Source organism: Falco punctatus (assembly GCF_963210335.1).
Source record: "Falco punctatus genome assembly, chromosome: 8".
In the NCBI taxonomy this organism is placed as follows: domain Eukaryota; kingdom Metazoa; phylum Chordata; class Aves; order Falconiformes; family Falconidae; genus Falco; species Falco punctatus.
This window is the reverse complement of record NC_137588.1, coordinates 27,766,685-27,782,610: the sequence shown is the minus strand read 5'-3', so window position 1 is coordinate 27,782,610 and position 15,926 is coordinate 27,766,685. Positions and strand designations below refer to the sequence as shown.

At 38.6% G+C, this 15,926-nt stretch overlaps 1 protein-coding gene across 1 annotated transcript in view; it reads left to right on the top strand.

Moving 5' to 3' along the window:
• The window catches only part of GYPC (glycophorin C (Gerbich blood group)), a 36,701-nt gene extending 24,754 nt beyond the window's left edge, over window positions 1–11,947 (top strand). The window contains exons 2-3 of the mRNA XM_080398714.1: window positions 4,728–4,778; window positions 7,208–11,947. Of these exons, the coding sequence (XP_080254840.1) occupies window positions 4,728–4,778; window positions 7,208–7,404 (248 nt within the window). The 3' untranslated portion in view covers window positions 7,405–11,947. The remainder of the gene's footprint in view (window positions 1–4,727; window positions 4,779–7,207) is intronic.
• The last annotated feature ends 3,979 nt before the right edge of the window (window positions 11,948–15,926 follow it).

The following is a 15,926-nucleotide window of genomic DNA, read 5'->3' as shown; positions in this document are numbered from 1 at the left end:
GGTAGGAAAATCCTGAAAGGCAGGAGCAGGAGCAGTGCTGCCTGACTGGTGCTGAGTGACTTTGAAAACTGGGTTGTAAAAGCTGCTTATTGCACACAGATATCTGTATATTCACTCAGTTTGACTCACCCACTCCAAAACAGCAGCATTACCCACAGCTGCAAGGAAATTGTGACAACACAAACTGTAATCCGGGGGGGGGGGTGGGTGTCTTTCTATATTCAACACTACTTAGCTTTAATTTGGAGCTTTGTCTCAGGAAATGAGAGAGACACTGAGAAGTTTGGGGTAAGGTCTGTGTTATCCCATCAAATTGCCCTTCTGGATTTACACAGCAGAGAGCTGGTAATTTGCTCCCTGGTCTATCCCGTATGATGATTCCCGTGCATTCATATCAAATGTGCTGAATGGGGATCCCTTTGCAGCTACAGTTCTCCTTTCATGCTTTTTCCATGTGTAAATCCATAACAAGCAAATATGTAGGTACTTCAATTGCTAACTTACAGTGTTGAGTGTAAAACCACTAAGGGTGCAAGTACCAAATGTTTGTGTTTTTGTTTTTTTTTCTGGAAACTCCTTTAGCAGGCAAAAATTGATGCCTGAAAAACTAGAAAGCTTGAACCTCGCTACAAGTTTATCCCGTGTGTCACTGACAGTAGCCACAGAAGCATGTGTCATTGTTTTCTGCAAGTAGTAGGATCTGAAATTGTGCTTTCTATGCTGGATGGGAGAAAGCATTTGGGGAACAAATATGGCTCTTCCCATCGTCATTTAAGTTGAATAGCTTGTCAGTTTGAATGCCTTAATGTGGTAATGCTCCTAAAGTAGCTCACTGATAAGTCTTGCGTCTTTATCAGGATTCTCATAATGCTTTGTGTTTTCCTTAAAGATCTGCTTCCTAGTGTCACAAAAGCATACCAAAACCTCAGTTTTAATCGACAAAGCACATTTTCTTCTTTGGAATTGTAGAGAAGGGCAGGGCAGGAAAGTAAGGCTTGAATGAAGCTCAGGTATGAAAGAAATGGCTAATAAAAAAAAAAAAAAAAAGTTTTAAATTATTTTAAAGCCAGTGTCATAATTTTTAAACAGAAAGTGACTTATGGCTTTTACTGGTTGAGATTTGTGATTTAAAAAATAAAAGAAACCATTGCAACTGCCAGGAGAAGTGCGTAGCAAAACAAGGAGAGTGCTGAACCTCAAACATTTTCACTGTTGGACCTGCCTCCTTCCAACAAGTGCTCCTCAGCCAAACTGGAATGGGATCAGTTTAAGCTAGAAAATACCTCTCGAAATCAATAAAAGTCAAGTTTTATTTGAAAATTGCACCTGGAGGAGATGCTTTAACAAATTTACCAACAAATTTAGCAGGAAAACTCACCACTGACTACATTAAGATAAAAGCTAGTTGTACTGGCTTTTCACCTTTGAAGTGCAAAGCCAGAGATCTGCCTGCAGCATTTAAGTCAGGAATATTCCTAGGGTTTTCAGAAGCTGCTGCTTTCTCATCATGATTTGATTGATGAGAATGAGACAGGTAGCAATTGTAGTTCTATTGCAAAATTCCTTATCTGTAAGTTTATGGGCAGAACTGGAATTTGATGAATTTCAGGTCATGAGACAAAGGCATTTCTTTCCCTTCATTCTGGCTTTTAGAAACATACTTTCCAACAACAGGCAATTTGATTTGTATGTTCTATTCTTGATTTAGCCAACTCATTTTGATGGCCAGAGATTTTATGAAAAACAAGTTTTCCCAGAATCTTTTGATTTCCGTGTGTCATGGCAACCAATAGCACTAAATAACAACACTGTCTAAATGCTTTTGAGACCAGATTGTAGCTATGGACAAGGGCCAGTGTAACAGTGAGAGGAAGTTTTGCAAGGACAATTTAGCAGCAGATAACACAAAAGATGTCCTTGAAACAAGGGAAAATAACCAAAACAGGTGCAACAGCAGTTACTGAAACACCATCCTCTGAGTGCTCTGACTGCAAAGGAGAGCAGAATAAAAAAGGTACAAGAAGGCCAAAGCCTACAGCCATCAGCTAAAAATTCCTCCACTATGATAGATACCTTTTTTGCCTCAGAAGTGAAGAGTCAGTCCCACAGTAATGCAGTGTATTTCTCGCATAGACTGAGCTGAAGTTTAGAGAGACCATGCTGAGGTTCCTGACCAGGTGTAGATTCTTGTCTGGATAGTGGCTGCCGTCTCACCTCTGCTCTGGGAAGACGGCCTCATTTCACGAACACATGCCTTGCATTTTCTTCAATCAAGTTTCACGAAGGCTGATACTGCTTGTATCAAATGACACTATCTTCCTTTCCCCTGCCCTGCCCCTGCCTAGCAATGTTTTGATATTGCCATGAATTACTTCAATGTTTTTGGACAAAATGAAATTTCAGAGGCTGTGAGACAGGCATCGAGGGTCCCTCTCTCCCCACCAGCATTGTTGCTCCAGAACTGATCTGAGGAGCAGATCCTGGCAACTTCTGGTCATTGGCAGTCACTGCAGTGTCCTGGCACTCTGGATAATGCAGCAAAAAGGCCACCTGGGAGAACAAGAAGCCTGTTCTGTGGTCACAAGTCAATGCACAAAGGAGAAGTCAGACTCTCATGCTTGCAGTAAAATGGGAATTGTGGTGAGTAAAGCCACATCGTGATGTTAGCTGGCTGCTGAAAGGCCCAGCATCATCAGCTTAGCAGATCAGTGCCAACTACACGATAGCTCAAGATGGGTCCAGCATCCCTCTGGAAACTTAGAAAGTACAGTATGGAAATAAAAACTTTTCTGCAAAGTGATGATACTGTAACCCAGTATCAAAAAGCACTGCGGTGGCAAGTACTAGAGATAAGGCACCTGCTTGTTATCTGCATCTGAGAGGCACCTGGGAGCAACAGGAAAGAGCAGAGAGCTGCTTGCATGCCTTTTTATAATTAAAGGGATAATGATTTGATCTGGAATTAATGTTTGGAAGCAAGCTGTGTGGCTAGGGAAGCACTTTAGAATTCACACCTTCAAGTATTTGATTGTTGTAGAGGAGCCTGCTTTGTTGGCATGCAGCATATATTTGGTATATAAAGAAATACAGAACAATTTGACCTTGAAGCAATTAATCTCTTCTGAGGCACACGGGTTTTGAATGGACATAGATGTAATTAGAGTTTTTAAATTACACAAGGTGTGCTCAACCTTTCTGTCAGTGTATAGCTGGAAGAAAGTGTGGGAAGGATCTCTAGGGGAGAGGAAAGTATTCCTGCTTTCTAGAAAAAAAAGCATCTCCCATGTTTGGGAAGAGGGTGATTCTTTGACTCTCAGCTGTCCTCAGTTTATTGCAATTTGATATAAGAGACTGCTCATAAGTAAGGAGAAGGCTGCTGATGGTGTCTTATGCTTGCATCATATATCACAGATTTAGCAAAAGAGTCAGCTATCAGCCATAGTGCCACTGTTGAATTTATAGAAGGATTTGGAATTAGCATTTTTACCTTTTCCAGAGAACTTTTCTATCTACTGTATTTACCAAAGGGAAATTAAAAAAAGACCTCACATAAGGCTCTTTGCCTTGTTCAGAAATAAATGTCATTTAGAATTGCATAAATAGTATAATAATAAACAAAGAAAGGAGTGTCCTGTCATAAACCTAGCATGGAAAAACTCCAGGAGTTCATCACCTTCTCAGTCACCCATATAATTCAGGTCTAAGTGTGCTGATACCAACAGCATGAAACAAGGAGCAGAGAACAAGATCAGACTTGTACCCTGATCACCTAAGGGGAAGCTAGTGAAGAAATGCTTGTCTATATGAATTGACTTTCACTTGAGGTCTGTATCTAATAATGAGAGAAAAATCCTCACCGTTTTTTCGGATTTGTTTTCCTCTCCCCTTTAAAATACTTTGGCTATTCATTAGTTGTTTTGAATATTCTTAGTAAGTGCTATAATTACGACAAAAATGTAATTAAAATTCTAACTGCTCTTTCAGCAGCTTACAACATTTCAGACTGATTTCCTACGTCTTGACCATGTCTCTTACCTGGTCAGGTACTTCTTTTTTGCATTTAAATTGCAAAGTTATCTTTTTTATATAAATTATAATCCAGGAAAGAATGTAATTGGATTTATCAGCACCAAATTCAAACTTACTCTAAGTGGGGACTATATTTTATACCACGCACATAACAGGCTTGCCTTCATTCCCAATGTAAGTTTAAAAGAAAACAAATGCTAAGATTAAAACCAGGGTATTGCAAATAAATAAATACTAATTGAAATCAATAAAGGCAGATTAATTTGCATCAAATCAAGATCCAGACCATACTCCAAAGAGCCATAAATGGGAAAATAAATAAGCACCAACATTTTTTTCCTCAAAACTACCTTTCTGAGAGGCATTGCAGTACCTAAACCCTCTTAATTTAATCATTCACTGGAGGATGTTACAGGTAAGTGCTCATAATAAACAGTGGGTGTTTCCCTCAGGGCCATGATAGTTTGCATAATGTGCTAGCTATTTATTTTCCAGTGTTATGGTGACAGAAAACTGTTACAGTACAGCTAACTCTAATGAGAAGTTTCATAAATGTCTTTTGCTAACAAGAGATCTAGTTTAAGTTCTGAGTTTCAGAGGTTAAAATAATACAGCACCACCAGTACAGTTACTGCTGTTACATATGATCCAATTCCTTTTTCTTTAATTAACTTTTGTATGTTCTAATCTATTTATAGATGAAGACATCGAGACCCCCACAGCTGGAGCAGATGTGGCTGTTATTGGAGGTAAGTAGAAGACCATACTAAGCAGCACCATTAGAATTAAAACAGCAGGTTAGCTGGTTTCTTGCATTTTACAAAACCCCTGCTTTGGCTGACAAGGCAACAGGAGTGGCACAATTAGAGTTAATTAGACCAGTGGGAAATCTGCTCCCAGAGGGGCTATTGGCAAGATAACAAGATGAGATAATGAGCATAAACCATATAGAGCAGTACCAGCCCCATCCATTCCTTATTTTAGGACAAAATACCTAACAGTCCAGCAGCAAAGTCAACTTCTGATATTCTTCATTATTCAGTGGGCCAAGATTGTCATTTAATACAGAACTGGTGTAACAGCTTTGATTTGGGCCATTCTAGCTCATACCAGCTGACCCTTTATTGTTACAGAATATACCACAGTGCATTTTTGGTGTTCCATTAAAGCTCTCTCATCCATTTAAACTAAATACAGTTGTCAGGATAAATGAGCAAAGCTATGTTCATGGAGAAAACCTGTCTTTTTATTTTTATTGTGTTTGTTCATTTCCATGCTAACGCACTAATTTCAGTCATTCACAAGAGGGTATACCAATCATTAGTGAAAATTAGTGAGGTTCTGCTGTTTTTCCCTCAGGTCCCATCTCCCGTAACTTTAATTTCAGCTTTCTATGAACAAGTAGCAGGTAAATTGATTTGTACTTAGTCCCTTAGGCTTATTAATACTGTGCTACATCCAAAGCCTATTAAAGCTTCTTGTGTCAAGGGATACCAGTGAGGTCCTAAAAATTGATGAAGCCCCCACTGCAACTATGATGCTATTATAAACCTAAAGTTCTTCGTACAAGTAATTTCATTTCTGCTAGCAGTAACCTCACTTTCCAGAACCAGGCACCATAAAATCTGTGGGATAACATTGCAGCCATGTTTTTTAAGACATAATTATCATTTTTATTTACCCTGCTAATATTTGCCCATTCCCATGTTTTCATGCCAACTGGATATCCCCACTCAGTTTACTGAAGCTGAGAAATCTAAAGCTTTGGAGATACCCATTCCTGCCACACATCTTGACCACAGTGGACAGAGAAGAGATACTGTGTACGTACACCTCATAGTCTCTGTAGAATAGTAGAGATTTCCAAGGAGCAATTCATCTGACCAAATGTAGGCATTCAGTTCTAGAGGAGGAATAAACCTGCACACATACCATCTACTGACAGTAGAAGAAGCCCAAGGGGAGTAACTTAGATGAAGCCTCCTGAACTGTAAATGCCTACAATCAGTCAGATTACTTCCTACTTAGTGCATCCTCATAGCAGCTTTATACTCCACATATGGGATTTTCCTAGGAATCTCCTGTTCTGGTGCTTTTTACTGTGTATTTCTTTAATGTTTGGTTTACTCCTGGAGCCATGTGAATCTAGAATCAGCTCAGTATCATGTACTTGTACAGAATCACAGCTAAAGCGTTTATTAAGTGGATCCCAATTGTATGCAAAAACTGTTAAAAAATTAAAAAACACACAAGTTGAATAAACTTCAAATAATTTATTTTCACAATTCTTATGTGAACAATTTGATCTGGGAGGAGTGGGATGCATCTTGTAATTATTTAGCAATGGACTTGTCAGGAGTACCTCTCTTTTATGGACTTCTACGTTTCACAGTAGGAAAGAAAAAAAAGGAAAGAGCTCTGGGAAGCAAGGACACACAGTGTTCTCTGCACAACCGCTCCTGGAACTTGAATTTACTTTCCTTCAGTAGGAATGCTTCCTATCACCATTTAGTCTTATGCACATTTGGGTTACCTATGGAAATTTTTGTCCAGTCAACACATTGCCAGTAATTAGCCTTAGTCCAGGAGACAGGGAAGATCTGCCCAGAATCCTTTCCTCCTCCCAGGTGTCCCTTCCACGTTCATTACAATCAGGCTTTCCTAATCAGAGCACAGCACGAAATGGCAGCTTGCAAATAGAAAGCAGTACTGCAGCTACACAGCTCTGCTATTTGTTGAACGTCTCCTAAAAAATACCCAGTGCCCTGTACTTCTCCTGATACTGAGGATGTTTTTGGAGGCAGGGCCAGGTTACCTACACACTTGCCTGGACATATTTTACTAGAAGAATAAGAGAAACCTACCTGGGTTTTCCTTTATGTCCTCCTATTTCTCCTCATTTTGTAGTGAACTTGTATCTCCAATGAGTTCAACAAAATCAAGCCATTGATTTGAAAGAAAGCTAGTGAGAATTTGACCTGCGTTCCTGCAGTATCCATACCCCATCTGCTTTTTTTGCAGTGTCAGGCTCTTTTCTGGCTCTGGCCACCACAACATGCAAACACCTTACGATACACAGGCTTTTCCCTATCAAGTAATTAAAGTTGTGATGTCTGGCTGTGAGACACTGCTTCTATTTTATTACTGGGAATACATTTAACTCATCTTTTTCCTCTAGGTGTGATTGCTGCGGTGGTATTTGTCCTCATTTGCCTGCTGGTGGTGATGGTCAGGTACATGTACAGGCATAAGGGCACCTACCACACCAATGAGGCAAAAGGAACTGAGTTTGCTGAAAGCGCAGATGCTGCTTTGAAAAATGACCCTGCTCTCCAGGAAGCAGTGGATGAGAGCAAAAAGGAATATTTCATCTGAGAGGCAAGGATTTCCATGGAGACTTCCCCAAGGGAATCAATCAGAAATGCTACATCAACAGAAGGGCTGAGAGATGGATAATATGAGGAGACAGGCAAGCATCCTAATTGAAAAGTATCTCTTTACTTTTTTTTTTTTTTTTGTCACTGCGTTGTTTCTTTTCCTCCACCGGTGAAGAACTAAATGCCAGATACTTGCCTGTTGATTTTATTAGCAACACAGCTGGTCACAGTTGAAATCAGTATCAGATAAGAAGAAACAAAATCTCAGTATGAGTGATACACCAACACCAGGTACAGATAGCAAATGTCAAGCCTTGACATTTGGTGAAAATAGCAGATGCCAATGGAAAACACCCTCTTAGAGCTAATGATGCATCCTATGTTGATATGATACAGAACTACCTGAAATTGAATTTCAAATGGTCACAGAACAAACATTAAACTAGATAAAGCTGATGTAGCTGCAACAAAAATAGCTTTATAGCCCAGATATCTCCCCCTTCCCCTTAAATGTGCAATTTTATGGGCACAGGGGACTTTGTTTGTTTGGGGATTTAGATTGGGAATTTTTACATTTTTTTTTTTATTTTATATATATAAAAGTCAAAGACACTTCAAAGAAATAAACTGAAAACATGGAAAATGTAAGAATGAAGGATTTTTTTCTAACTTGCTCTGCATGGCAGCTTGAGAACTGCAAAATGTTGGAAGTCACAATGTAGTGTATAACAGTCAGTGGACTTACAAATATGATTCCAGTTAGTTGGTAAGTTCTCTGCACGCATGCATAAATAGATAGAAATTAAAAGGTAAAGCATTTTGGTTTGAGCAGGCCTTTTGAAACAATGGAGCTCAGTTAGATTTTTTTATGTAAGATATTTTTGCCTGAGTATTTATTTATTTATTTCGCATTGGAAAATTCTCTTGAATGCCCGCCAGCAGAATTTTGGGTTTTTTCAGGGAGAGGAATTCAGTTCTGGTGCAGATACAGATACAGATAAATCTTTCACAAATGCAACTATAAGACTGCCACTATAAATAAGCTTGTTCATCTGCATCCCACTGGCTTGTATTGATGTCTCCCTCTGTATGGCCTCTGTATTGTGCTAGGTAAGAGAATTATACCTACGATCGATGCTTTATTATAAATAAATAAAAAGATTAGTCATGGTGGGCCTCATGAAAAGATCTTGTTCCTCGCCTAAGAATTGATAGTGATGAGTTTCTTTACCCCAGTAAGTTGGCTTCCTAATTGGAGCCCACAATTAGCTCTGGAAAGGGGATAATTGTTCTCTGCACCTGCTCATCCCCAGCTGCGATGGTGCCCTGGACTACTGAAAATAGAGGGGGAGAAACACATGATAGCAAATAAGACATTGATGAGCTCTGCTAAATTCAATATGTTTTTCCTGTGTTTTAATCTATATATGTATGTACATATATATAAAATTATCTACAACTGTGCTTTCAAGTCATTGTTGATGACCACTTGTGCTCATTTCTTGGCACTAAAGCTTGGAAAGCTCCTGGACTCCAGTATTCATTATCAAAAATGGCCACAAAAATGCTGGAAGAGAAGACAGATCTGAACAAGTAAAGGGGACTTAAGTGACAAAATGGGACAATTTTGTCTTTTAATCACAATCTCAGTCTTTTCTCAGTTCCTGAAGGAGATGGACTCTGAATTATTCTTAGAATCCAAATGCCTTTGATTTTTTAATCTTAAATCCCTGTGTGCTTGCATTATAACCAAAGAATATCATAATCGTGCCAAATTTACTAAATGCTGAAGATATTTTTTGTAATATACTATTGCACAACCATGTTGTATTCTGTGGCTAGTGCAGTATAAAATGCACAAAACCCAGCACTAGTAGAGCTCAAATATTTTGATATTATGCATCTGACTCTTTCTTCTAAGGTACATTACTATTTTATTCTTTTTACCACTTTTTTGTAAGATATCTCGCTTTATTTTTCTGGGACAAGTGTTGGAGAAATTCATTTAACTTATCTGTAAGACTGAATTTGTAAAGCTGAAGACCCCCGACCCTCCAGTTCAATAAAAATGTAAATATTTCCTCTGAAGACAGGGTAAATGGGGTGACTTGAGCTCTGCGGCATCTCCCACACAAGGTGTGGGAACACCAAAACACTTTCCTGCAGTGCTAGCAGGACTTACAGAGGACTACTAGCCTCTTGTTTCCTTTCATATATGCAGAACCATGTAATGTTAGTTTGGCTGTTAAAGAAAATTTACTTTAGAGGAAGGTGTGAGGGACATGGGGAAGAAATTCCTGCCTGTCTCCCCAGTCATAAAATTCTGGTTTTTGCTACTTGAGCCTGCTGATTATAATTAGACAACTGTGTCATACTTGATACACAGGAGGACCTGAATTAGTGTCTCTTTTGGGGTGCGTGTGATTTTTGTAATTATGGGGTGAACTGAGACAGACTAACTGCCCACGCTGGAACTATAGAGACCAGATTTTCTGGTGGTACAACATAAGTTCAGTGGAGCTCAGCCAATTCTTACCAGTTCAGTCAACACCAGGCTTTGTGTCATTGCTTCCCCTAAATCTGAACTGAATGCAACTACGGGTCTTTGACTATATCACTTCTTAGTAGCTCAATTAAATCTCTTTATCCCATTTTCCCTGTTCATCTAGGCTGACAAACAGTTCAAACATAGAGGAACAGCTTCCCTGTTGGTAATGAGCCACTTTGAATACTTGCAGAGCAGTGACTATAGCAAGAGCTGTGGTTTCAGTTAGCTTATTTTTCACAGTATCCTTTTGGGTTCCAGGCCTTTACATATTTGGAAATGACTCAAGCACACTGAATGGAGAGAAAAGATGGTTTGTGAAGATTTTCTAATTATTTGGGTTTTTCAGGACAAATTTTGCTTTGTAGTGAAGAAAGCTCATGACATGTGATGACTGGCAGACTGTAATGGCTTCATCCTGCTATTTTCTACTTATACAATAACTCTACTGTCTTAAGTCATTCAATGTAGTTGTGAAAAGAGTGCATGACAAACTTCCTATAACATTTAGGACTAATTAGCAAAACATCCTTCTGCAAGCAACATGCTGTGCTAAGACAAACATCATGTGCCATGCTGAAGCATCCCAGTTGACAGCCATAGCTTTTGATCACTGATGATGAAATGATTTTTACAATTTGCTTCCTGAATAGAATTAAGGAAACAGTTTCTTTTTCTCCCACATACTTTCACCCCAGGTCTCTCCACTGCTGTGGCCTGTTGTCCTGCAGCTCTCTGGTGCCCCATCTCCCCAACTGTGACTGCCATTCTTGCTTGCTGTCCCCCAGGTTCCTATCTAGACCCCTACTGCCTTTCCTATGGCAAATGATTGGCCATTTATTTATGCATTTATTTATCTGGTTTTATCCATGAAGATACCATGTCCCTCTCTGTCAGACCAGAACCAATTTTCAAAAAGGTTTAGGTTTGGATTGCCAATCCTGTGTCAAATTTGGTCAAACATGACCAACCTGACCTGAGATTGATTTACAGAGTCATTGTGTATGCCACATGTTGACAGAAAACGGGTTTAAAATAGCACTGCAAGCTCTGTAGTTAGTCAAATTTAGTGCTATAAACTCCAGTGTTCACTAAACAAGGGAGAAGCATGATGATCCCTCAAGCAACTTGTTTTTTTCCTGAGGCCTTAATGCCCTATGAAAGATTGTTGAATCCCACTTTGCATAGAAAGCCACAGGTCTACTTTTAAAAATATAAGTCATTTTTAGATGATGTACAGGAAAGCTGTGCATTGAAATAACCAATATTTGCTGGAGCTGGAATAGAAAAGATAAATATGATCTTGTAGGAACATCAGACATTTTTAAAAGATTTATGGAAATGACAAGAGTTAAACACAAAATTTCTGATTATGTGGGTGAGCTTTAAGAGTGGGTCCATGGAGCTTTCAAATTCTCTCACTGGAAAAACCCATTGCTTTCAAAGGAATATGAGTCTCTTTTTAAATCATCTCTTGGGAAACTTGAAAACAATCTTCACAGATTCAATATTCTGCTATTCTGCTTTAACATGTGGAACTCAATTTCTTCTAATTTTTGGAGCATACCTGTACAGTCCTCCCCTGCACAAAAATGACTGCTTGCCAGCGTCAGCCCCTATAGCAGCATTACAGCTCAGCAGAGTAATTCTGTCCAAAAGCAGCCAGTCACAAATGTGTGTCTGGCCACCCATTGCTGGACCCGGTATGCATATTTTTCTGGGGCTTGGCCTCTATCATTCCAGGTTTTCCTGAGATCCAATGTGACATTGCTCATTAATGCGGTCCTGAGGAGGATTTAATCAGCCACTAGTCAAGGTAACTTTTTTTTTTTTAATTTTATTTTAGAACAACAGGACCAAATCACTTTGGGGGACTATTAAAAGTAGTTCCATTGGATCCCTCAGAACATCAATATCAATTTTTCTTTTAAATCAAGCCTAAGGATCATTGGTGGAACACCAGGACAGGAAAATAAAATAATATAAAAAAAAAAAAGAGGGCTATTCCTTTTCAGCAAGGAACGCAGACTAGTGCTGAAACATTTATAGTGGCAGGAAAAGTAGAATAGCACAACTAGGTAAAGCCTGTGAGGATTCCTCACAGAATACGGAGAACATTTAGACAAGATGTACATTCATGAAAATATACAGACTAGGAGAAACTAATTAGATGCCACTAGAGATGGAGAGCAGTTTTTCATCAAACAAAATAGATATTGCTGTTTGGAGAAACCGAAGTGTATTTACTGAAGGTAACTGCTGACTTCAAATTTCTTTGAATTATATGAGGTGTTTGAATTCCTTGCATGTGCAAGTCCAATCAAAAAATGCTGGTAAATACACACCAAAAGGGTACTCACCTTAAAGTGTTAAGAGCCGTTTACTGCATTTTCTAAAATCTTTCACTTCTTCACATAAGAAAACTTTGTATGTTTAGAAAATGCAGAAGCTTCACAGCAGCAGTTCATGTAAGGCAGAAAACTGAAGAACCCCTGAACAAGCAATGAGCACACATCTGATGTCTGGAAATGCAGATAGCTGATAAAGGAAAATAATGATATCAAACAAAAAGTTACACGATGAGTAAAATTTCCAACCATGTTACAAAGGAATTAAAAGTCTATAGTAGTAGAGGTCCTTCTCTAGTTCAAGGTGGTAATATTGTCAGGGACTGGAAATAAGGAATCCTTATTCTACACAACTGTTCCTTGTGTGGTTGGGATAAAATCCCACTGAATTCAGCGTGACAAGAATTTCACTGACTATATTTATACTCCCTAAAAAAAATGCATATGCATTCTCATCCATATCAGAAACACACTAAATTAAAGCAGAAATCTTTGTAAGTGCTGATCTTTCAGCATAACCTCTTGCCTTCACACCATTTTTCTATTGTTTTGAACTGTATGTATGATGAAAAATATCTGATGCATTGTATTAAAGTCTATTGGAATTGCAATAGTGCTATGACAAGAATAGAGACTACAGGACATTCAAAGCTTACTGCTGATTGTACATTAAAACTGACTATAATGTTTGTATTTACCAAAGCTATTCAAAATACATTACACTGCTTGTGTAAATCTACTATATTTTGAATTGAAAAAAGAAAAAGAAGCTAAAATACGAAGAAACAAATAACTTTATAATTAAAGTTGTCATTTTCAGCATTTAAAAGACTGTTCTCATATTTTGTTCTCTTTTAAAATACCATGAACTTCTAGAATTGCCAATTATGTTGTTTTAATAAGAATGTAGATCAAAAAGGAATAGTAGGCTAGAATTTTTCTTAATAGAGCGTGCAAACCCTAAAAGATATACTGTTTGCATTAAAAAAGCAAGAGAAGCTTTTGATAGATTCAAGAAGGAATCAAACTTCAAATAAGAAATAAAACAATAATTTTCTCTGAAAGAACATTACCCCGTGAATGCCAGTGTGGACCTGTACACAGTGTTCTTAAAAATTCTAGGCAAGCTTACAAACATCCAATGGGTATTTACTGATGGACGGCCTGCCTTTCACCCAACTGCTACGCAACGTGAACGCTTCTGCTTCGTTCTTCATGCTTCCCATAGAATTCCTCTTTTATCTTAATATATCCCTAGTTAAAGAATATTCAGTTGCTTTGCCTAGTATAATACGTATTGTAATAGACTCATAGAATCATTTAGGTTGGAAAAGACCTTTAAGATCACTAAGTCCAACTGTTCACAATCTAGCCAGTGTCACCCCTTTTTTCAAAGATCACTGCTGTTAGTTGGAAAAAAAAAAATAAAGTAGATCTTTAAGTGAGATGTTATTGGGTCAAAATAATGCCTCAAAATGGTGAAAATCTGGAGGATACCTGAAAGACAGTGGATCCTCTAAGTTTTAATATTCATAAGTGGAGAAGCTGTGGTAAGAACAGCTCTTCCAATGGACCTTTCACATGACTTCGTTGAGTAGGGCTGTTTAGAGGCTAGCAGTAGCCAAACAATTCATCAGCAATGTTCTTGCTGGGATGAGAGGCAGAGGGGTAAGACTACACACTGGATTCTCTTATTATCCAGTGCCTTACAGAAATTTGACCTTGACTTCATACCACATGACAATGGGATTAAGTGTTATTGGCGGTACTTCAGCAGCCCAAATCTGTGATGGATTTTGCTGTTACCAGTGGCACTGCATGTCATGCCATTCCATGGAGACTGGCCATAGACCATTTGTGAGAAATAATGAAAGTGTGTCGGCACCAAATTAATCCTTTACGGATGACCAGCAGCTGACAAGCTTACAGCAGAAACAAATTGCTGAGTAAAGGAAAAAATACCAAATGAAGGGACGTACGTGAAAATAAGAGTTTTCAGTGCCATCACACAGCAACATCTTACATGTACATATGATTTGCTTCACACATTTTCTATCATCGGTGCTGAACCTAAAGCCTCAGTGCAGGATATATTGACTACACTTAGAAAGAAAAGAGTCCAGACCCTGCAGTAATGAACCTGCCTCCCAGCAAAAATTTTGATTAACATTTCTATTTCAACTTAAAAAAAAAAAAAAAAAAAATCAGAGAAAGGTGTAATACCTCAATCTTTTGCAGCTGGTCTTGCCAGGGCTACATGTAGAGAGGTTTCCTAATTGCTGATGTTTGGTTAATGACCAGAAAGACCTGAGTTGGTCACTCAGATCCCAATATCTTGGAAAGAAAGTATTTAATCTCCTTGAGGGATTGCTAGCAGATTCACATGGAAGCCCTTCTCAATGTGACATATGGATATGCTAATAAAATGCAACTCAACACCACATTCTTGGTTAGTGGGAACAATCATCTTTATTCATTCTAACACCTAATGGAGTGATCAATAGCATTTTAATAAAGACCACTGTAAGTCATATTTAACTCAAGTAAGATTTTATATTGCATTTCAATTAAATTACGCTTTCTGCCGTTCTTTACCATCAATTTCTGCTTTCCTCTCCATTCATAAATTTTTGTTTCACAAAAGCGTGTGTGACCCTCAGGGCTCTCCATACCTTTTCTAATATTCCTGTAATGTAATGCACAAATACAGCCTTATGCTCAAAAATTCTGCTATAGAGGTGAAATATTTCCATTCCCTTCTGTTCAGCAGCAGCACAACTTCCCTACCAGAACAGAAGCTGAAGAATCAGAGTTTATTACATCTCACAGTTTTCTGGTAAAGGGATAAAGACCATTGTTCCATGAAGGGAGCTCAGGACTGTCAGTCTTTCTTCTTGCATGACATGAGTGATACTTCTGACACTGGGATGTAAGAAAGCAGAATGAAAAATGAAAGACACACTACAGAATCAGGAACAAGCTGATTCCCCTGAACACCAAGGTGCTGAACACTTGCCAAAAGTTAAGCCACAAGAATCAGTCATAGCAACTTGCGCCCAACCCCCAAAGAATTCTTTTTCTTAATCTTCGCATTCAATAAGTCTCTCCCCTTCTTCCCCTCCAAAAACATCTGGCAGATGCATTTAAGTTTAACCAGATCTCTCATCTCTGAAGTTTCACTGGCTGCAATGAAAAATGAATTACAGGTCCAATGAAAAGAGCAAATATATTGTTCAGGATCAGATTACTTTAAACCTTATCTGACCTACCAAGTCAGCTTACTCACCGTGCCACTCAGAGGTATAAAGTTACATGGACTTTGAAAGCCTGTCCCAATTTTTTCATCTCACCCCAGCCACCCCAATCTAGTTTTTGCCCTCCCCTCCTGTAGAGTCAGGAAGTTTCCTATTAGATTCTACTGACCTTTTCATAGATCAGATCTTCAGGGGAGGGAGGGTATTGTTGTTGGTTTGGTTGTGGGGTGGTTGTCCATACAAAAAAAAAAAAAAAAAAAAAAAACAACAAACCCTCATAACTTGACAGAACAGTTTCATGAAACCCCATTTGGTAAGGCATATCAGTAAGGAAGGTAACGGCATAGCTGTGAAAGGTCACATTCCCAAAGGT